The sequence below is a fragment of the Seriola aureovittata genome, chromosome 9 (assembly GCF_021018895.1).
Source record: "Seriola aureovittata isolate HTS-2021-v1 ecotype China chromosome 9, ASM2101889v1, whole genome shotgun sequence".
Lineage (NCBI taxonomy): Eukaryota > Metazoa > Chordata > Actinopteri > Carangiformes > Carangidae > Seriola > Seriola aureovittata.
The window spans coordinates 11,017,807-11,042,081 of record NC_079372.1 but is presented as its reverse complement, the minus strand read 5'-3'; the positions used below and the strand labels follow the sequence as shown (position 1 = coordinate 11,042,081).

Here is a 24,275-nt window from a genome sequence, read left to right as displayed (position 1 = left end):
TACATCCAATTTCAAGTCTGAATCAGCAAGCAAACACATGATGCCCCTGTAGTGGTTATTAGGGTAATTAGGAACAAACATTTTATAAGGTATTTCAGAGTATTTAAAATCTGAAATCTCAGCAGGTAGCTGTTTATTGGGTTCTTATTTCCACTATTCCCATCATTACTACACACCTAACTGGAAAACAATATGCCAAATGTCTGTCTCATCACAAGTTGTCAGTACCAAAAGTAGAGGGTTTGGCCTCTGATATTAACATTTACACTCATTTGGAAGGTGCTTTTATCCAAAGCTTACAGTACAAGTGAGGGACAACACTAAAGCTTCAGTGCAGTAGAAGACCTTGGTTTAAGTACTAAGTACTACATCTACTCAATAAGTGCAAGGAGATCAGGTAAAGAAGTGCGCCAATAGTGCATAGTAAGTGCTTAGTTAGGCATGTTAGGGTGTTAGAGGTGTTAGGAGAAGAGGTGCTCTCAGAAGGGATGAATCTTCAAGAGATTCTTGAACATAGAGAGGGACACCCCTGTTCTGATCGCATTCAGTAGCTTGTTCCACCATTAGGGAACCACAGACAAGAACAGTTTTGACTGCGATTGCTTTGTGTGCAGGGATGCCACACCAGACGCGCAGGAAGGCACTGGCCAAGAAGGAGCACAAGTTTGTATAATTAAGTTCAGGTAGATGACGATTATTATTAATGTTATTAGCTGTCATTACTATTTTTATCAGTATGAACACTACAGTTGCCACTACATTACTAACACTGTTACTGCTGCTACTATCACTATTATTAATATTGCTATCACTGATCTTGTTCTTTTCCTCTATGCTCTCTCTTGCTCTCTCTCCAACCCAACCAGTCTTTCAGTATATAAGGTCCAATACAACAAACTTCAGCCTCAGAAAGTACTTTTAACTAACAGCTCTCTGATTAAAAATGGTAAAGTAAGTAATTGTATGAAATGATAGAAGACAATATATTAGTAGATGGGTTTATAGTAACAAGAAATACAGAACCGCACACACAAGCTGCCAGTATTTTCTCACACCTCACTACAAATGTCAATGTAAAATATTATGTTCAGCCTTTTATTCATGTAGCACATTATTACACATAAACTAAATGTGCTTTACATTAAAATGCATGTGGAAACAACCACCCACACAAAAAAAGAACCTCACAGTCATCAACCAGTCAAAAACACACACACCCACACACATGTAACTAATCATGAGCCTGAGAAAATAAAGGTATTTAGTTTGTTTTTAAATGTTGAAACAATTATGACAGATCTAAGGTCAGCAGGTAAAGGATGTAGCTACAATCCAAGTAAATATGTGTGCGGGAATGTGTAAGAAAGTGCAACACCAGCATGAGTCCTCCTTCAACTTGGCATATTAATTCTGCTTTTCATCCAGATGAAACAACACACCTTGGGGTGGTTTTATTGCTTTCTCCCAGTTTATTGTTGTACCAGTTCAGCAGTAAAACATGGTTGAAACATCGGAGCACAATGTAGAAACAGCTTAGGCAGCTCTCAATAAATAGACCTATTAAATATGACAGATTGTATTACAGCAGAGGAATATAAACCTGAAAATGTTTTGCACACAGAGCAAGATGCTTTGTATAAACTTCCCTCCTCTCTCTCTCTCTCTCTCTCTGACAGTTCAGGTGATTGTTGTTATAAAAATGTTCGTCAGGTTTATGTAACAGCTTCGACTGATGAAATATGAAGACATTTCCATAGGTCCAAGTTGTCATAAATTGCCTCCCGTCGTCTGTGTGTAGCGTACATGTACACGTGAGGCAGAGAGAGGCGCGTCGAGTTTGACCTCAACGCCCATGTCAAAGTAGTTTTCTGTCAAGTGTGTTTTCATTTCCTCAGAGTTTGTGTGTGTACTATCATGTGAAAGAAAACAGGCAGCATTACATACAGGAGAAAAAAAAAACAAAAAAAAACATTGAGTGACATTCCAGGAAATAAATACACTTCTTGCTTTGTTTGAAAAAAATTATTTACACAGTATTGTACATAGAAGAAATTCAGAACTTCCATCTGGGTCTCTCAGTCATAAAAATATATATATAATAAAATCTACAGTAAAAGAATGAACTACAATAACAATTATTGAAATAAACAAAAGATTGTTGACTGTGAATGAATATACAGTACAATCACTGCTTTAAATGTCTTGTATACACAGTAGAAAGCACAAACGTGAGTGTGTGTGTGCGTGTTTGTGTTTGTTTGTGCATGTGTGTGTGCGCGCGCGCGTGCGTGCGTGCGTACGCGTGCGTGCGTACTTGTGGTAAGAATCTAAAATTGATTGAAATTCTTTTTCACCCACACAACAACATGTTTACTTCAGGGCAACCTTGAAAATGAGACACAGGAAACCATGTTGAACTTTCAGAACGTTCATCAAATGCATGTGCACGTACTTTGTTTTCTGATCCATTCTCATCGCGTCAAGTGACAGCAAGGGGAAGCCCTCGCTACTCATGGGCTGTGTGCATTTGTGTGTGCGTGTGCGTGTGTGTGTGTGTGTGTGTATGTGTGTGTGTGTGTGTGTTTGTGTGTGTGTGTCTATGTTAAGATGCTAGATAGAGTCTAGTGGCAGCCACAAGCTCTGACCACCATGTTGCGGTATTTCTTGAGGATGACGTTGGAGCTGTCATCAAAGTAGAGCACTGAGATGGCATGAAGCTGCGTGGGCGCACAACAAGGCTTCGGAACTGTCTCTGGGTTAATGAAGTGAACCTGGGGAAAAGAGGGAAAATCAAATGGTTAACCCATCATCACACCATGAATGAATACTGAAAAGCAGTGTAGCACACATTTTCATAAAGCGCTCTGGGGAAAAAAAAAAAAAAGTATTCTGTATCACAAGTGTTCTCTGAAATACAATCTGCAACTCTTTTGAATCATTAAATACAGTGGTTCCAACAGCAGCTACACTCTCTTGACAGGTGATGAGATGATTAGACTCTTAACATGACTGCTGGGTTTTTTAGTCCCTGCTTTCATGGTTACTCACGAGGGTTTGCACAATGGCATGGTTTGTGGCATTCATGTAGGAGTTCAGTGGGAAGGCACACTCTCCTTCGCAATAGTACGCTGCGTAGCCCTCTGGAGCGATGATCCAGTCCTGACAGTGAGAGAGAGAGAGAGGGAGAGAGAGAGGGAGAGAGCGAGAGAGAGAGAGAAGAGAAAAGGGATAAAGAGAGATGAAAGAGCAGAGAGCCCAGGTAGCCGGACAAGAGTGCACAGACTCACCTTGAGTGTCAGCATACTCAAGGTGAGTCTGTGCACCTGAGGACCAAATTTGATACATATCTGGCCCTTACACAGCTGAGCAGTGCAGATGTGGCTAGATAAGCTTCAGTCAGCTGCACTTGAGCCAGATATGGGCCATGGAACCATATTCAAACATGTGAAACTATAGTTTTCTATAGTTTCACATAGAATTATTTCCTGCATTTATAAACCCAACAAATAACACACACTGATGAAATTGGATATCATATTCTCTTTAATAATGGCAGAAAAAACAAGTATAAACGCTATTTAGCAGCTTAGTAATACACTAATCCTGCTTTCTTCATAGGGAGCTGACACCAATGATAGATAATGTTTAATTTGCGCTGTGACTAAACAAGTCACTGTCCTTTTACTGTCTTATCTTTAATCCATCATCTTTTTGGAGAAGATCACAATTGCACATTGTCAGCTGGTAATTGAAATATAAATTTACAGCTGCAACTAGAGAACATTTTCATTATCGATTAATCTGCCCATTATATTCTTGATTAACCGATTAAACATTTAAAATGTTTAAAATTGAATTTGCTAGTTTCGCCTTTGTATTTTTTCAGGCCTAACTAGTGTCTGCAGAGATTCCTCCCAGCCTGCCATCAGAAGGTTCAGGCGGCTTGTATGCAGCCTGAGAGGCAAAACCCAGGGCAAAAAAAAATTATGAAAAGTTATTGCTCTGAGCCAATAGTTGCAAATGACGTGACCTGATGAATACTGATACTTATTCTCCTCTGAAGTGTGGTTGCTGGACAGTAAGAGGACACTTGAATAAATCAAGCAGAAACTGTAAAATTGGAGTGGACTTGTCTCCAGTGGAAATTACGCCCTCAGGCTCAAGCATACGTGGGCTGATTCTAGTGTCATTCTTCAGGATTGTGAGATAAGACCAGCAACTAGGACTGTCTGATTTAGGCCTCTGTTGGGCCAAGCAATTTTGGCTACCTGGGAGAGGAATGCTTTCCGTACCTGCCACCCCAAGTCTCTGAAACTGACGTAGAGCTCGTGCTTCTTACAGGCCTGTTTCTGATCAGTACTGCTGTTTTCTGAGGAAAAGGACAGACAGAGAAAAAGAGAGAGATTCAGTACATGTGCTATTATCCCGCTCGGCTACAAGAGTAACTATTTACTGCAGTCAGGCCCCAATTAGGCAGAGATGATAAAGAACAGATCTAAACACAGCCAGTGTCCTCATACAAAACATTAACATTTAGACAATGGCTGAAGGAAATCACCTCCAGATACAGCAGCAGTTTTGTAATTGCTTCAAATGAATGGGCCACCCTGCTTAGAGGTCACTCTGCTGGGCTTTGAGTTTCCACTGGCTGAAACAGATGTGCACACAGAGTAGGCTTGCCACATTTTTCATAACTCAAGTCTTTTTATTTATTCTCTCCTCTTTCTCCACACTCACTTCAACGTGTCTTTTTACACCATCCATCTGTGGAAAAAGAATAGTCTGTTTTCTGTCTAATGGTATCACTCCCTCTCTTCTTCTGGTGACCTCTGGGGCTCTGCGATACAATAGTTCCTGAGAGCAGTTCACATTGGAAATGATCACGAGCGACTGGTTCTCATCATCCAGTTAAAGACCACTGGTATCCAAAGTTCCAAACAGGCCCATTTGGCCCATGTGTTGCGGCCCCGGTTGCCCCACAACACACCGCAGATGTGTTCTGCCATAAAAGCCTGCACTGCCTTACCTCCATGCAGGGAACTTGGCCCCGACTGCTCTGTAATGCTTGTGTAAATAAACAAAGACAGCGGAGATATATTTGAAGCTCAGGCATTACAGTCTAATGTTTCAGCACTTCACATAAACACAGCCCTCTCACACCTCCAAAACAAAGGCCCTGGATATGCATTGCATGTTTAGTTGAGCAAGAATCACATCAGTTCCAATGGCATACTTTTGTTGGTTCTGGATGTATTGCATATTTGTGAATGTATGTGAGTGTTTACTGTATGTGTTGGCCCGCGTACTATGAAAATGTAGAGATTTTTCTCAGATGGAAAGACAAGTATCAGTCGTCTGTGTCCCATTCCGTGGATTCCTCACGAAGCCAACAAAAGCCAGATTGAAGCAGGAGGTCGGCCCAACACAACAGTATAAATCAACGTCGACTGCATGTACAACACGTACGCTTTCAGTGGTTACCTGCAACATTGGCCACTCTGAGTGCCTCTTGGCTCTTTGCCCCTTTGGAGCGGTTGGGGTTACGCTGTTTGGTCCCCGCCGGTGCTGAGCGGATGCTTCGCAGGTGCACCTCAGTGGCTTTGAAGAAGGCCACCATGAAGGGCTGTTTATTCTGAGGCCCACTGCGACCAATCAGGCCAGCCACACGAGGATTGATACTCTCTCCTGTAGGGGGAGACAGAGAGAATAGTACAACAGGTGTAAAATCTAGATTTTATTAAGACATGGCATTGTATCAGGTGAAAGAAAGGTTTTTTTTTGTTGTTGCATGTGTGTGGCCATGTCTTTCCTCACCGACACCTACTTTTGTCATGTCTTTATTGCCACATTCACTTTTACAAATAAGATTTTCCTCTGTGAATTCCTTTCCCTTTTTCTCATCTCCTCTCCACCTCTGAAATGCCAAGAACAAATGCACACTGAACATCAAAGCCTCGGTACTTGTGCTTGTGTGCGTATTTGTGTGGGTGTGTTCGTGCACATGTGTGCACTCCAGCCGTGTCTATCTTGTTCTCCCACAGAAGAATGTGTCTCTGATCACAGTTTGGTGGTAAATCAAGACTTCTGGTCGCTGCTGGAGACGGGACGTCCCGTGCGCCTGTCTGTACATGCTCAACCATCAGCCTTCATACGCCATCCAGCACACAAACACACACTCAAGGATACAGCCTCCCTAGCACACCTCTCCCACACCATGAAAGCAATACAGTGTCTGTTTTTCTCTACTAACATGTAACATCCTGCCATCCCTGTGAGAGATAATATTTTCAAACACGTTCTTTCACTGTTTGCTGATAAAGTTTTCCACTGGCTAACATCTGAGCTTCGTGACGACAAACTCCTGCCGAGATGTTATCCTTATGATAACGCAGTGTATTTTCTGCATGGCTGCTAATGAGGCTGAGGGTATGACGGATGACGTTGATGAATGATGAACAGCAGGGTTTGATTTATCTTTGCTGCGTACGCACAAAGAATAAATCATGTGATTCTTTTGGACTTTCAGAGGACAGCCTGCATGTTATATTATAATGCAGACTTTCATATTTGTTAGACATCCAACAATATCCAACAACTCCACATGATACAAATAGTTAACTTTGGTCTGTCTGAAGAATATGATAATTTGATGGTTGTGAGGTTTTATAGCACTCTGCAGTTTTTCATGCTTTCTAAGTGGTTAACCTCAAGGATGGAGGTAACTAAGTACATTTACTCCTGTTACTGTATAATATGTTCTCAGCAAAGTCCTATTTATCTCTACATTTTAAAACATTACAAAGTAAAATGCTATCAGCTAATCTAGCATTACTTTTTTTTTACTTTATTTAGCAATTTTTACACTTGCAATATGGGTTGAATTCCTTACTGTGAGCATATTTTACAGTGTACCTACTACTTTAACTGAACCAGCTACTCTAATTGATACTTTCAATAGTTTAATTATAATTAAGTTACCATTTACCATAATGTACACCTGTGCAAGGTAAATCATACCATTGTGAAGCTTATAATTCTTCTTCACTACACTAACTTTCTACGTGCTGAGGAATGCACTGCTCCGAGTGACACTCACCATTGGTGCTTTCCAGGGCCAGCTGTAGCCCCAGGTTCCTGCCAGGGTTCAGGACCCAGTGGTTACTGGTGGCTGTCACATCAAACACCAACCAGCCCTCCTCTGCTGCCCAGATCACCCGAGAGTCCAGCAGGAACAGATCCGACTCCCTGGAGAGGACAAGGAAGACAATAACAGTTCACACTTAAAGATGAACATAAGTCAATAGGGATTATATGCACAATTACAAATGATAGGTTGAAACCATGTGATGGACTGTAAAGCTAAGTGACTGAAGCGCAAAGCAAAGTAATGGAGGGGAGAAAGGGAGTCAGAGCAGTGTGACGGAGCGAAACAAAGAGAGAGAGATAGAGCAAGAAAGCAAGTAAGGGAGGGAGCTGGGGAGGGAGAGAGGGAGGGCTCCAGATGGTGAGGCCCAGGGGAACACTTCATTTTCTTAATTGACAATAATGGCTTTATAAACGACCGGTCCTTTCATACACTACACACAGTCCATCACTGGCTGGAATTTTGTGAGAGAGCCAGAAAGCCAAAGAGAGTGAGAGGGGGGGAGAGAGAGAGAGAGAGAGAAAGAGGGAGGGAGAGAGAGAGGAAAAGACAGAGAGAGATAGAAAGCGAAAGAAAAAAAACACAGCTGTGAAAGGGGAAGAAACTGTGTGAAAAGTAGAGAGTGAAATAGTTTATATCCAAGTCAGTCCTATTGTCTAACAGTGATCTTCTACTCGTTCACCATTGGAGACTAAAATCTCTTGTTCTTTATGTGGCCATTCATGTATCCCGACCTATTTTCTGACTGGGCAGATAGTGTGTCACAGAGCTCTGGTTCATTCATGTACCCAGGCCTGTCTCTGGCAATGGAATAAATGACTGTGTTGTTCCCTCTGGACAACAGAAACCTTTAGGAGGAGTCGAAGAGAGTAGGACATGGGCCATTCCAGAGTTACATACACCTAGTGGATGGCCCAGATTAGCCACATGGAGAAGGCAGGACAAAGTCTTGTTCTGATTAAAGAAGATTAGAACTGAAATTTATGATTTTCATTATTGATAAATATATTGATTTTCAATTAAAGAACTGTGTAGTCTATAAAGTATAAGTGTAGTTCTGTGATGTTGTAGTTAATCACAGCACTTCTTTGAGCATAAATGCTAACATGCTCACAATGACGATGCTACTGTAACATGCTGGTGTGTAACAGGTATGATATTCATCTTACTTTCGTGGCTTTGCACGCTAACACTTACGCTAAGACGCTAATCAGCACTGAACAGAAAATACATCTAGAACTGTTTGGTAATGTCATTAGCTCTGCAGGTATTTGGTAATAAAATAAATCATTGGACAAATTAAATATTTGACCTGATCATAGTGCAGGAGGAAAAGTTAAGGGATCAAAAAAGTTATTACAATGAATCCTCAGGGGGCCATGAATGGCACCAAATTCCATGGCACCCCATCCAACAGTTTGCTAGACATTTCACAAAAAACAAAGATGTCAACCTCATGGTGGCACAGGGACCAAAGTGGTGGATCAACCAACCCACTGACATTGCCATCCCAGGAGCCACACAGTTAACACGGCCAAAACTGATGTATGTTTACTGACTAACTGATCAATCAACTAGTCATTTCAGCTAGTTCAGACAGAATCATTGCTTAGCAACATGAAAAACTTAAAACACACATTACTGATGCACAAACAAATAATCATATACATAACCATACTCACCTATCAGAGTGTTCCTCCAACACCTGGTAGACGCTGATGCGGAAGGTCTCATTGTCATAACGTTCGTGGATGAAGTCTTTATATATACGAAACTCAGCAGCAGTGACCGCCTCACCCTCTGGGATCCGTGATAAGTCGAATCTGAACTCTCTATGATGCCGACGCACTGGCAGGAACTCCTTGTCGTGCTCCACTGCAATAAATAAAAACATGAAAATGACAAATGATGAAAATTTGTATCATCATACACATTGTATCTACAGTACGCAGAGAACGTTGTCTCTATACATGTGTACATGTGAGCTATTCTGCACACACACACACACACACACACACACACACACACACACACACACACACACACACACACACACACACACACACCCTTTACGAGCAATGTCTGCAGGGAGATCTTTTCGTTTGGTGTTGGGTTGCTTCTTCCAGGTAAACAAAACAGATGTTTGTACAAGAGGGGGACAACAAATGTCTTTTCCTCTCAGATTTTTTACAATTTCTTCTTCCCCCACAGTCCATCAACCTCAGTTGCTTGCGAGCTGCTGACATAGCTTGTCAGACTCTGGATCGGTCCCAGATTAAACACATCTATAGATATGTAGTACACATGTTGGTTTATGATTGAAACATTCATGAGGACTAGCACTCGGGGTAATGCATCTGGCGCACACTGCGCCACGATAGAGAGATGCAGGAGGACTCTGACAGCTTTATGAGCCCCTTTCTTCTCCCTCTCTTCCTCTCATAGCCCCAGAGAGTCATCCAGTCTGCCCTTCATCTGGTTCTCATGAGTTGGGGCTCCATGTTTGGAGTACCCCATCCGCATCCCCTCCTCTCTCTCATCCCCACATCCCCGCTTTCCAACCCCCCCACCCCCCAACCCCTGTGCCCCCAAGACGTGCCCCCCCTGACCCTGCTCCTCTCATGTCCCAGCAGGACATCCCTGGGGTCAGCGCCTTGTCTCTCATCGTCTCCTAGCTCTCCTTCCACCTCCCTCTTTATCAACTGTCAGACAGACCCCCCACACGTACGTATACACATCCAAACATACACAAACAGATACATATACACATACACACACAAGTACACAAAATAACTTATAAACCTGCAAAGACCATGAAAACAATACATTATCAAACCAGATCACAGTGGCATTTTGAGCTTTTTCTTCAATCTCATCCCCTTTCTATATAGTTAATCAATTCTATTAGTCAATGCATAGCATTAACAACAATTCAATCATAATTCATTATCTTTAGTCAAATCTCCTCGAGTTCTTGTATGTACGGATCCCCTTCCTCCCTTATTACCTGCACCAAGGAGGTTTGTTGGTTTGTTTGTCAGCAGGATTATGCAAAAAGCACTGAACCGATTTGTGTTTAACTTGATGGAGGGGTGGGGCATGGGCCAGGGAAGAACCAATTAAATTTTGTTGCTGGGGCAGATCAATGAATCTTGTTTCACCCCTTTCCTTAAAGCAGTGAGAAAGGGCTTTTTGTCAAAACTTTTCATCAGTTTTTCAGGAAATGTTCATGTTATGTCATGGTGTTGAGATTTATGACTTTGTACAACTCGGTGCAGATCCAAATAATAATCCGAATGCCACAGAAATGTGAGCGGCATTGTAGTTTATATAGAGATTATAAAAAAAAGAATAAATTAAAATATATCATTGCAAATTATATGATTTATTTGCAAATTTAATATCTTTGGGGTTTGGGGTTGACAAAACAAGATATTTAAAGACGTCACCCATCACTGGTGAAAATAATTGTTTACAGTCTTAATACAATTACATATCAACCACATGCCCCTGCTGGGTTGCAGCTGGGTGACAGAGGAAATCCCACTCCAGCAGCCATTCATCTACCACGTTACTCAACAATTCTTTATCAGAGTTGATTGCTCCCATGCCTCTGAGCCACAACTTTGGCAGGAAAACAGCAAGTCCCGGGATCTTTGCTAAGCTACCAGCACGCACACACACACACACACACACACACACACACACACACACACACACACACACACACACACACACACACACACACACACACACACACACACACATGCACAACTCCATCCCAACTCAAATGCATTTCTGATGACAACATACTTGTTCTGCAATGATGCAAATGTTATCCATGTTCCACTACACAACTAGTGTGGTGTTATTTCTTTCAGTGCACACCTGTGTCTTTGTCTTCCTGCAGGAGTAAAAGAAAGGATATAATGACTCCTCAGTGAGTGACAACTCTGCACTCTGTTGCCCATTACATTGTCCTCCATCTGCTGTGGACACACACACTGGATTGGTTTGAAAAACTCTTTGACTCTTCCTGAAAACAATGAAGTACAAGGTTATGTGGACTTCACTGTAGACCTTTATCAATTCAACACCACTTCCTCAACCCACCCCCACTTATTTATTACCTCTTTTCATTCTATCAGCCCCCTCGCTGTCAACACTTGTACCAATCCTTCACTGTGTGGACCGCTCCATCAATCAGGGCTTTCATCAAGCCCCCATCCCCCCTAAGTTACCCTTGACAACATTATACTGTAGAAAATGCATAAAGCTCATGGGAGTGAAGCATGGTCTACGACTACACCTGCAGATCACCCTCACTCTGTGCTAACACTGTATACCAGCCCAGTGGTTCCTAACCTTTTTCACTTGTCACCTATAAGAACAAAACAATGTCTGCTTGTGACCTGTCCTCACAGCTTGTGGCCTTTGTTGTGTGCGTAAGTTGCGAAGATTTCCACTCTTCACAACTAAATAGTGTCTTTTTCCTCTCAGATTACTTAGTTTGAAGAATTCACAGAGGCCTAAAGTGTTGGACGTTGAAGTGTTTCAAAAGAAAAACTATAATTTTGTAACAGATGTATTTTTTCTTTCATATGCCTTTAATAATCCTGTGACGCTCCTGTGTGATTTATCCACAAGGTTGGGAAGGACTGCTCTGGCCTACAAGGTCTGAATAGGAACTCATTATCATTCTGATGTATCTGATGTAATGCATAACCCAGAGGAACAAGAGAACACAGTATATAACAAAGTAAAGGCTACCATTTTCATTTTATTATCCTTCCAGGAAACAATTACTTCATGTTGTTGCTACACTGTCACACATTTTCATTCCTCCTTCATACCTCTCTGCTCCAGGGCCTGCTTATTCTTCCACCACACCAGGGACCTCTCCCTCCTCCTGTAGCCCCATGCAGGTGCACTGCCTCCAGGGAAGAAGCCAGACCTGTTCTTTAGCCTCCGGCAGCAGCTGCCCACCCCGTCACTGTAAATGCTCTTTATCTTTGCTTGTGAGAACAGCTGAATGCTTCTGTGAAACTCCCACACTAACTATTTGTATCGCATCGTGTTCCATTTCCACAATGCATGAATTTCATCTGTGCAGTTTGAGAGAAAACGAGAGCAGCTCACAGGGTGTAGCTTAAGCCTCTGCCATGATTCTCCCATTGTCCCTCTTTCTTTCTCTCCGTCTCTACAGGCCATTACAGCAGTATGGCAGTCATTAGATGAGGGGAAGAGGCACAGTTAAAGCCAAGCGGGAGCATTTATGACTTCCTCCGGGAGGAAGTGAGTAGCCATCGCCCCACCTGTGTCGCACATACACACTCACCACAAACATGGCGAACACACCCTCCCATGCCATATGAGCCCTTTATTTTGAGTGGCCGGCGTCTGGATCGTTTGCTGCTGCTCACACACACACACACACACACACACACACACACACACACACACACACACACACACACACACACACACACACAACTATCACAAAGTATTGCCTGTGAAGTGAACGGTCTTGTGCGTCACAGCACGGTAACACAATCATTATGGGTTTCTGTAATCCATAATTAGAGATGCAACAACACACACATGCAAAGAGACAAACACACACAAGTACACGAACATCACAAACATATGCACGTACACAGTGAGCTGCTTTTATCATTCTGCCTGACGTCTGATTTGCTTTTTATACAAACTGCTGAGGATGCACAGTTATCCCACATCATTTGCTTTGTGCAGGCCACACACGTGCACAGCAGCACACATGACTTCGCCATCCTCCAACTCTACCATGCACCTGGCAACCAGGCAACGCTATGTTAGCATTTTTTGAGATTTATGCTTCCCCACAGGCCATATAGCTTCCTTATCATGTTCTCCACTACAAAGAGTTGTGCCTGCTAAAAGCCAAAACCTCTGATCTTTCTCCAGGAAACAGTCAAGAGTGATTTGAGGTTTACTACTCTACTGGCATGCAGTGATTTTCATTTCATTTTTCTTTCTTAATATAACATTTTTTTATCTAAAAATCTTGAAATCAATCAAAACATTTCTGTGCCACATTTCTGTCTATTGACTGCCCGTAGGAGTATTTATGGTGATATTTTATTTTTCTAATGGTCAACAAATCACATGAAAACACCAAAGCCTACAAACAGGTATTTTCCGTGTAGCTTATGTAGCTTATTCCTCTGTGCCAAAAACGGGAAAAACAACACATTAGCAAGTGAGAAATGAGATGCTCCCTCATTATGCTGAACATGAGCGCTGCAGTTAATTTTGAGTCAATCCCACACTCACCTTCTTGCTGGTGTAAATACTTGCTAACAAATACACAGCTGGGAAAAAAAATGTTTGACTAACATTTGTCAAAACTACAGTGGGCAACCTTTTTGGGAATTAAATGTATTAAATGAAAAAATGAAATGAAATGATATGTTTGTGACCCTTTTTCAAAGATTTACTTCTTCAATAGGAGCAAGAGGCCTTGAGGCTGAGAGTGACGGATAGACTGGGGAAATCATAAACCAGTGAGAGGCAGACTACCACACTGCTGGTCTCGGCCTTCTCATGGGATTTGTTGACCACAACAAAAGTACATAATTGCCAGCCTCATCCTTTAACTCCTTTTCTTTCTACTTGTATGTCCCTCTCTTCCTTTTTCTTCTCCTTTCCCTCTCCTCTAATAATCCCCCCCCCCCCGCCAGGCCTGTAGACCTAAGACACTTCTCCGACACCTCAGGCTCCGGAGCAGCAGCGGACAGACCTGACGGCTCACATTAGCCCAAGTGTCTGTTCGCCACCCTCACACCCCTCAGTCCTGCCTTGCACGCTTCCGCTGCTCGGTAGGGGTGGGGTGGGGTGGGGGTTCTCACCCCTGGCACCGCTCTCACTTCTCTAAACCGATGGCTTAAGCTTCGCCCCCCCCCCTCCTGTCCCACCTCCAGTTCCCTTGAGTTAACTGTGCCACCACTATGTGCACCTCGCTCTGCATCCCTGCAGAGCCCATTAACTCCAACAACACACCTGATACCCAAAAAACCCAGACAATCAAATCAGGGTCACATCATTTCATTGTGATCTGGAGGTCCATGAAGGGTACTGTTACTACAGAGTCACGCAAATTTGATTGATACATCATAATAATCTGTCTCTTTCTGTTGCCCTCACTCCAACAATTATCTAAGTACAGTACAGGGAAAGAGTAAGTCATAGTTTCCGTAAGCTAAAAGGAGAGAGGGGGAAGAAAAACTGAGTGCAAGGAAGGGGCAGATTGCTCAAGATGTTTATCCTATAAAGAGTAAAGAGGGTTTGATCTCTTGGGTACCGGGTGACTACCCACAGTAGGGCCATTACAACGTTAGGAAACATCCTGCCCACTGGCGACTACTGATGACATCATGCCTGTGTGATGTATTTATACTGCTGTATGGCCTGACAGCGCTGGCTCCCTGGGAAAGGGTCATTGGTGTTTCATGCTATAACTTACTCACAGTTAACGATCATTAACTCACCGCAGAGTGTGTGCGTGTGCGCACAATCACGTACACATGCCTTTGAGCCTGTGTGAAAGGAGAAGCAGTAACCACAGGAAGAAGAGTCTTTATATTTAAGACTTGTGGTCAAAACAAACTTTTCTGGGGGGGTCTAAGATTATACTCACAGCAGCTTTGGTAACTTCGCTCTCTCTCTCTCTCTCTCTCTCTCTCTCTGCAGCCATCACACATGCTTGCCCTCTACACCCATAAACTGTAGTGCTGGGTTTGACCTCATGCTTCGCTGGGCATCATGGACCAAAGATTTATGTGGATATGTAACAGAGTGCAACTCACAGGAATGTATCTGACTGTAAAGCCTCTCTTTGGCCCTCTGCTAATGTTTTTTTTATTTTGGGGAATGCAGTACGCTTATCCACATTCTGAGAGTTAGATGACACTATCGATGCCACTCTCATATCTGAATACGAAACTGCAGCCATCAGCTGGGTAGTGTAGCTTAGCATTAGGCCTGAAAAACAGGCGGAGGCAGCTAGCTTGGCTCCATTCAAAAGGTACCAGCATCCAGCATCTCCAAAACCCACTAATTAACACGTTATGTCTTGTTTGTTTAATCAGTACAAAAAAAGTAAAGAAAGTTTATGTGCTGGACTATGCTGGAACGTGGTTTGTTATGTTTTGGGGCACAGCCTGTGCCCCTAGTGTTTGTTTGCTGTGTGTGATGCCTGTGTTGTCTCCAGAGACCGCGCTTTTTCACAGTGTATTCAAGGGGCAGGCAGCTAGTGGATCAAGGGGAGATGCCTATGATTTGAGACAAAAATAAAGTCGCGCTGAAACCATGCAGGAATGCATAGTGCACCTTTAATACAGCCCCTCACATTTTGAAACTCAATAAAGGTGATTTGAATTTCATTTGTTTTATTTACTATGTTTTACTTCATAATTCATATTCTTATTTTTTAATACTTTTATAATTTGGTGAACCCCTCCTTTACTGTGAACCAAAGTGGTGAATCTGTTGATCAGGCACTGACTGAAGGTCCTGCAGGGCAAATTGAGTCATCTCGGAAATTGGAACTGAGACATCGTCATGTTCCCTCAGAAGTCTGTCAAAAGAGATTGTACATTAGTGAAAGGCAACAGTGGCAACAAAGAAACCACATCCTAAATCTTCAGCGGTCATTGTTCTGCGGTGTGATATAATGTGTGGAGAGACGGGGATGAAGGGCTGTGGACAGATCTGTGCCAGGCGGGAGAGGGATCCCTCTCTGTGCTAATGCCACTGTGACCATCTGCACTTCCCCTTAGCTGCAGGATAGAGCAACTCACAGACGTGGAACCACAGCCGTTCAGTTTCCCCCACTCACTCTTCCCCCTCATCCCCTTGTTTTTATGTTCTTTAATTTTGTGGCCACAGGGGCCACACCCTCCTCGACCAGCCAAGCCGCCTCTTATTATAGACCTCAGGAAAATTCACATACAATACGCACATCGGCACAAAGAGACACACAGATTTTCCGGTGTCCACATAAAACTTTTTTGCAACCTCGGGTGGCATCTTGTGCACACATGATGGGCACGTTGGCACCCTGATTTTCACAACTTGTTGTTTATTTTGTTTAATCACAGCCCGTTTCTTTTTCAAATAAACAAAACATCTGTGGAGGAAACCCAAGGGAAACACAGCTGCATGCATGCCCAAATAAATAGAAACTTGCCTCATGCAATTTATACTCCAAGCTGTACATACACAATATTTCATCACTTATCATAAAAACACTTGCGTACAGTTGTTGCTCGGCTTTTACAAGCTTTGATTTGGCCGTTGGAACCTGGTGAGGAATCTGGTCAGTATTACGAGCTTCCGCTAACGCAATCTTCCGCTAGGAGAACTAACACACATCACACGGTGCAGCTGGTGACTGGGCAGGGTAGGTGGCTCTAAAATAGTGTTTTACTATGCACAAACACACACACACACACACACACACAAACACACACACGACTGCTCTAACACGAAGGTTCAACAAGCACATTATGTTCGCACAGGAAGAGAAATGGACTCGCTTTAAAGAAATGCACAGCATCCATTCGTGATCCACCGTTCCCCTCTCTTGCACTTTTCCTTTCCTCACTTCTTTCCTCCTTCTCCTCTCATCTCATTCCTCCTCTCCCATCCGCCCTGTCAGTGCCCCAGTACCAAGGAAAGAGTGCTGTATTTGTTTTTGCAGCAGCGGAGCTGTTGGTCCCAGGATCTCTGGCTGTGCTCTGGCCCACATCTGCTCTCTCAGCTTCACTGCTTGGTACCCGCCGTCATGGAAGTGCAGGGGAGTCTTATGTGCCGCAGGTCACTGATAAGGCGAGGCCAAAGTAACCCAGATGAAAGAGAAGTGGCTAAAAGGGTGGAAATGTAATTCATTCTGTTGTCCGCTGCACTTTTTTGAATCTCACAGTTCGCTTTAATGTATCAATTATTCCTGTTCTCCTGCTCACATTATGCAGTGGTCGCATATTGCATGAGTTTACCACAAAATTGGAGCCACATTCAGAGAGACAGAAAGAAAGAAGGAAAAGTCAGAGCAGGAGAGTGAAATTATTAGAAAAACTAAAGTGAGCCCAGCATTCCTGGCAATAAAGAAGCTCCGTCCATCATTGAAGCAGGGCTAGAACGCCCGCTGCTTAGTACATCTGGGCCTTTTGACCACTCGCCACATTGTCAAGTCCCACCCGCAGAGTGTTTCATCATCTCTCCCAGCAAGTGCCTTAGTCTGGCCAAGAGCACAGAGGCTCTGCTATGTACATCCAGATGTCATTCTGGACTCATGGCTTCAACAGGTGAATCTGGGAGATAACAAATGGAAAAAAAACATGACTTTCCTGGATCTCTCCGGCTGTGGACTTTGTAAAGCTGCCGAAGCTGCTGAAGTTTAAGAGGGGAGAGATTCTTTGTCTCCATTTGCGATATTTATTTACACACCGGACCTCAACATAATACATCAAATGGTTGAGAGCATTAAGAGAAACTACCTGACAGGAAGGCAGGGCTATCTGTACCAACTGTTACATTCCTCTGCTTCTGCTCACTCCCTTTCCAGCAGAAAGCAATAAAACACTCAATAACACTAATTAGCTCCAGAAGCATTCCTTTTGGGAAAAAAAAAAAAGTGTATGTGCCTTTCTTTCCACACATGTATGTATGCGAGTACATACATATGCGTGTGCTTTTTAGTCCACTGGGAGTGTATACAGAAGCGATTACATAAATCTTCAGGAGGAAAAAAGGCGTACTAGCAGTGTCAAGGACAGGCTGCATGCACAGAGGAAAGAGTGGCCTTCAACACATGCTTGTCTTTTAATTTTTGTGGTCCTCTTGTTCACATTTTGGAAAGCAGCAGCTTCTGGTGTGAGATGGAGAGACCAAGACAGACAAATCTGTCAAATTAACAACTCAACAGTGGACAAAAGGTACAGATTTGTGCGCGTGTGTGTGTTTATGAGAGAGAGAAGGAGTGAGAGACAGAGTAGAGAGACAGGGAAAGCAGTGTTTTGGGTTCAGATAAAGTGTGTGTATGTATGTGTGTATGTGAGAGAGAGAGAGAGAGAGAGAGAGAGAGAGAGAGAGAGAGAGAGAGAGAGAGAGAGAGAGAGAGAGAGAGAGAGAGAGAGGTGGGGAGTGGAAAAACACACAAAAGAACTTGAGAAAGTGTTGAAATGTTTTATGTCTAGGACCACGGGAGATTTAAACCTCTGGAGGTGAGGGCCAGAGCAGGAGGTTGGAGACTAAACCCCCCCACAACACTACTGGGACCATATGATAACTAACTAATTAAAACTAGGAGGCCAGTGCTGATAATCAATACTGTTGGTTCAGGGAGGGTAGGGAGGGAAATTTGGTATCAGATGGTCCTGCATGAGGGAAGGATGGGAGACAGGGCCAGACATGATGGTGGAGGTCGAGATGAGGGGACTTGTTGGACTCTGAAAAGATAAAGTTTCACTGCACAGCTGCTTTGGCCTGTAGACAGAGGGAAACATCTGTATTAACCTCAGCACCACAGGCAGCCCACTGTGGAGAGGAATGCAAGGAGCAATAGAGAGAAGGGTGGGGAGAGAATGAACAGAAGATATGAGTTTGTTTTTAAAAAAGACAGATATTGGAGCTATTCGCTTGAAATTACAAGTTCGGACCACTACCAGCTAGTATAAAACCAGAGCTGCGTGCCTCTGACGTGACTCTGGTGTGACACAACTGCTACCGAGCATGCAGCCGTGAGTGTGTGAGCCGGTGACACAATGCTGTCTGAAAGCCAAAACCTCTAATAAATCCTCACTAATTTACCAGTTAGACCTTTTCTTCCCCTCTCTCCTCTCCATTTCCTTCCTATTAACACATTCTCTAAAGCAGATAGGGCTGGCAGGCGACTGTGCGGCAGCTCCTGTGGGAGTAGACAGAGGGCCACGAATGGTGGAGGGCCAGGTGGTGCCCTGTCAGGTCACCAAGGTAACGCAGAGGATAATTACCGACTAGTGCAGTGACTCACTCGGCACGCCAAGTCTGTATGATACTTCTCCCCGTCTCAACTCACCAGTCAAATACAGGCAGAGCTTTAACATGACACACAGCACCATGTGCGACATCATGAGGCTTGAACTGGGTGAGATCATGGCTACCTGACTGTTACATATTGCAAATTGTTACAATGAGTGAAAGAGAGTAGTGGAGCTTTGTTTGTTTACTGCTTTTCAGTTCTGTTTATCGAAATGTGTCACATCTGGTGCTGATTAACAGCAGCAGAGCACGTTCTTAAATGCACCCTGGTAGCACATGTTTTCAAAGGCTTGATATTTGTTCACTTTTTAGATGCTTTTATTTTACAGCACCACCCCTCGGAGTGTCCGGACATAGAGCCTGTTCTAAAGCATCACTCTCACACACGCAGAGAGCCGTCAGCCAGGTTTCAGTTACAGAATGAACCAGCACACACAACACCAGGACCCTGAAACTGAGGCAGCCACCGTCATGAATTTTAGTAGGGGATATTTTATGATGCTGACGTACAGCATCGTATGGCAAACGTATGCAAAATCACCTATGAAATAATCAAATACATGTCCAGAGCAATAAACTGTGTTGTTGTTATGCACTACACAAAACCAAACTCCTTATTTGTGTAAAATTTCAACCAATTCAACAAAGTACTTTTGTAAGTAAGTCTGTAACAAGTTTAATTGTCAACAAAACAAATCCCATTTAAACATGTTGCTCTTGCTTATTTTGAGTCATCTCCGGTACACCGTCCACTCACTAGAGCACCAAATGTGTAACACAGTAATCCGTAGCTGAAAAAAGTCCCCAACAAATTCAACATTTACTCATGTTTGAGTAACACTCGCTAAAAACTACACTGCCCAGCCTCTTCAAAGAAATGACTGAGAGCTCTTTAAAAATGACCCAATGTATTCATGACCTGTTTCTGAAGATTAACATCTTTAGTAGGAGCCAATGTCGTCGGGGCCCGGTGCCACAGACAGGGTAGGGAAGTCACAAAGTATTGTTGGCTGTGATCTTTTCCTGGGTTTTGTTGACTAAGAATACAATAAAATAAAAGACAGAATAACATCAGTCTTATTCTTTAACTTATAACAATAAAATGTTAAGACCATATCGTCCCCTCATGAATCTGCTGAACGTTGATAAACCACTACACTGATTTATTACCTAGCCCTTATGTATACACAGACAGCTGGAATGTAGCGCTATCTCTTTTCCTCACGCTCTCCAAAGGTTACGTTAATCCAGTCAGGATTGCATGAGAACTGGAATAATAAGGAAGCTATGACTAACATACTTCACGTTGACATTTTACAGTAAGAGACTATAACACTGCCCCCTCCCAAACATAAACACAGGTGATGATGTTGCCACTGTTTCAGTCATCCAGGATGCAAATAGCAGACGTCCAAGTCACAGCCCTTTTCCTGTGGTCTGGGAGGAGTAAATGGGCATTTAAGCTTGGGCATTACGAGTGTTTGAGCGTGTGCCTGGATGGCTGAGTAGGACTGGCCTGTGTGAGAGTTTAACATGAACTGAACTGAACTGTGGCTCAGCACAGGCCAAAGTGGCGGCCAAAAGCCCTGGAAGCTGTGGTCTGTTAAGGAGGAAATGCCTTAATTCACGGTGGCTGAGGGCTAATGCTGCCAGAGACCACTGGGATTCAATTAAATAATTATTACCAAAAGGATGTAGCTTGCACTATAGATAGATAGATAGATAGATAGATAGATAGATAGATAGATAGATAGATAGATAAGATAGATTAGATTAGATTTTCTCTTTTTCTTTCTTACCTCTCTATATTCTTTTCTGTTGCCACTCTGACAGACAGAGAGTGTGTGTGTTGCATTAACTTGCTGGCATGTTATCATGGCATGTCCGGCACACACCCAGTGCCTGGGTGACCTGTGTTGCGTGTCGTGTAGCAGTGTACATTCTGAATGTATGCTGTAAGCCATTTACACAGCTGGGCTTTTAAACTGAAGTGACTCAGTGAGAGGATGTCCCTGGCCTGGGGTCTGTCCCAAAGTCCACACCCACAATAAACTGGCTGCACTGGAGTCTGGAGCACTCGCACAGGCTGACAAGAAAGTGTATAAGCTCCCCTGAGTGGCAATCAGGAAGGAAGAGGAAGAGCAAGTAACATCTTTTTTTCTTTTCATATCAAGTCACTGCTTAAAATAATTAAGTAGCTCACTTTTTACACTGCTGTGCCGACTAGATGGGTAGTTCTGTGCTGTAGCTCTGTGATGGACCCGTAGTGAAATCAGATACGTTCTTGTCAGAGTATTCAACTTTAAATAAAAATACAAACCCGTGCATGAAAGCAGGCCTCTCAGGAAGCAGTAACCAGTGTACAAAGTCTGACTAATGTACCTTGGCACGGTAGTTATGGAGACATGCAGAGTTTTGAGGGACAGTTTTTAAATAAAAGCCACACTCATTTTGCTCTCAGACAACCTAAATAAGAAAACAAAGCCACAACGAGCAAATGCGGAGAGGAAGGAATTTGGAGAGGAAATAGTCAATCCTTTTGATAGCCATCACTTACTTCTCCATGTCCCTCTCGCTCTCATGTGAAGGGTAATGAAACAGAATATTATCTGCTGTTTTAAATCAAGCTGCCTGGATGCATATTTGATGGTATCACATGAGACTCGGGCAGAAACCTAACAATGAACCCGACTGACAGATGCAACACGTGGCAGATAGCGCACACAATGCAACGACACACACCCGCTTTATATGCAAATGTATGGCAACACTGAACATGTGCCATGAGGAAGACTCAACCTGGGCAAATGCCATCAGTAATTACATTAGCCACAAGACTCCGGGAAGGCAGTGTGACTTTTCTTTCTACAATCCCCTAATATATTAAATAAAAAAATGTTCTCTCTAGCTTGATGTGACCCATCTTTGTTTATATTTTTTCAGTCTGCTTTGAGTATCATCCTCGCAAAAGACATGGGCCGAGTCCCAGCTATCTTTCGTCCTTCTTTCTCTCTCAAAAGCTCCCTTCTTTCGTCAGCTTTCTGCAGCCTTGGCCCTTGACTTTGCGAGGCCCTTGACTTTGAGAGTCTCTGTGGTCAAATCCATCTGTGTCACAGCCTGTCAAAAATAGTCACAATGCAGCAGCTCCCACAGTAATTACACAGTGCAGTGGAGGAACCAGTGTCACCTCCCTCTCTCTTGCCAAGACGCTCCAACAATGATCTTTCCAGGATTGAATGTAAACTTCCAAGTCCTTGCAAAACTGCACTGAAACTCTGTTAGTTTGCAAACATTTCGCTGCCATACGCCTACTGAGAGGTCCACATATCGCCTGTTTTATGCAAAAGTATGGCAAAGGTTAATAAAGTAAAATAAGGCACGGCCACTCATCTGGAACGTAAGTGGGGCATTTGCTGTCACTGAATAATTTGCTGAGCAAATTGAATGATAATGGTTTGTTTATCTAACCATAAATCTGACACCACCTTCTAATGTTGTGATTATTTGCACTTAACCACTGACTGTTGCTGACAGCAGTAAAAATGGTCCAAGAGCGATCGATTTCCATAAACATGCTGATTAGATAAGCACAGGACAACATTTAACAACCAGCAACTTAAAAAAAAAAAAACTATTCCGACAATATAATGACTCACTGTGTGACAAACTGAAACTGCCTCAACTGGCATTATTGTGTCTATAGGGATGTCTCCAGATTAGAGTGAAGGGAGGACACTGTGCACTTTGAACCCAGTCAGTCTGTTGTTGACTTACTCATTCTTTAGATAACACATGGTTGACATATAAGCTGCTGGCTGGTCCATCATCCCCAGCTCCAGCACCTGAACATTAGCCTGCTGCACAGCTGTTTAACAGAGAGGGACACTGGAATGTGACACTCCTGGGTATTAGCCGGATAACTGCACCTAGTTGTACAGTAGTTGTACGTGAACGCGGTTACTGTGCTGGTCTCCTGTGCGTGCATGCAGGTGTGACATCAGAAAAAATACATGTGCTTGTTAAGGTGCAATAACAAGATCCTCCTTTCACCATAAACACATAAATATTCCTTGAGTGAGATACTCATGATTATTATTGATACTATTAAAAGAACTGAGATGACTGGACTGGGAACTATAGTGCACAATAATGACTTAATTGTTGCCATCATTGTAACATGTCTATTATCCTCCAGGGGCTTGTTTTGTCTTATTGAACTTTGTAAAACTAAAGCGGGGTCTATTTTTCAATAGCTTTTGGTCACACAAACAGTGAAAAAAGAAGGAGCCTACCTAAATTGACAAAGCTCATGACCATGTCTGCATCGTTCAAGAAGTTGTTGTCTTGCAGGCTGGCTATCGGGGGCCCCTGGGTGGTGAAGACAGGCTTGTAAGGGTAGGAGTATCTGTCCTCGTCCCCCTCTGTGGACATGGCGTTGTACAGGTCCAACATAAACATCGGGGCAGCGTTGTGCTTTCCGTGGAGGTGGGGTCGCGGCCGGTGCGGCAGCCCCAGGATCGACAGGATCTCCCGCTGCATCTCTCTGCGCTCCTGGCTCTTCAGCCGACGGTGGATGAAACTGGAGTGGAACTCGTTGTCCAAAGTAAAGTTCGTAAAGGCGGTATCCGCCAGGACGCAGTAGCTCCAAACCAAGAGCAGAGCCGGAGCACGTCGATCCAAAATCGGTGCCATGGTACTTGCCGTGCGTAATTGCGCCCAGTTCTGCTCGCCGAAAACTCGGGGAAATGGATATTGAACTTTTAGCAACAGGCAGCCAGTGTTCAATATCCAAAATTAGTGACCGACCCTCATGTTGAGGGAAGTACTCCAAGATGAAACATCAATTTAACTTTAAGTCCTTTTATTGATTGGTTTTCCGGACAGATTCTGTTCGCGTGGACCCTCTTTCCTCATCCACAAACTGAGGTCCACAGCTATCAACTGTAGTGCAGCCTGCAAACTGCAGAGTGGAAGCTGCGAGCAGACGCGTTTCACCGGGAGAGGCACGAACAAGTTCTGTGGAGGAGGCGCTGTGTGCTGGGAGGAGCAGGAGAGAGAGAGAGAGAGAGAG

General features: G+C 43.4%; 1 protein-coding gene across 1 annotated transcript; it reads right to left on the bottom strand.

Annotated features, from left to right (window-relative positions):
- Positions 1-1,426: 1,426 nt before the first annotated feature.
- On the bottom strand, positions 1,427-24,196 carry bmp7b (bone morphogenetic protein 7b). The gene is made up of 7 exons (XM_056386036.1): positions 23,497-24,196; positions 8,827-9,019; positions 7,097-7,245; positions 5,482-5,685; positions 4,293-4,369; positions 3,049-3,159; positions 1,427-2,771 (listed from the first exon to the last, which is right to left on the bottom strand). Exons 1-7 carry the CDS (start codon positions 23,894-23,896, stop codon positions 2,622-2,624), a joined length of 1,284 nt encoding a protein of 427 aa, XP_056242011.1. The 5' UTR covers positions 23,897-24,196; the 3' UTR covers positions 1,427-2,621.
- Between the last annotated feature and the right edge of the window lie 79 nt (positions 24,197-24,275).

Coding starts and splice junctions, on each gene's coding strand:
- bmp7b (XM_056386036.1), bottom strand. CDS start 23,896: ATGGCACCGATTTTGGATCGACGTGCTCCGGCTCTGCTCTTGGTTTGG. Junction 7,246..8,826: donor TTGGAGGAACACTCTGATAG/GTGAGTATGGTT, acceptor TGTCCTCTCCAG/GGAGTCGGATCTGTTCCTGC. Junction 5,686..7,096: donor GGCCCTGGAAAGCACCAATG/GTGAGTGTCACT, acceptor CTCCCCCTACAG/GAGAGAGTATCAATCCTCGT.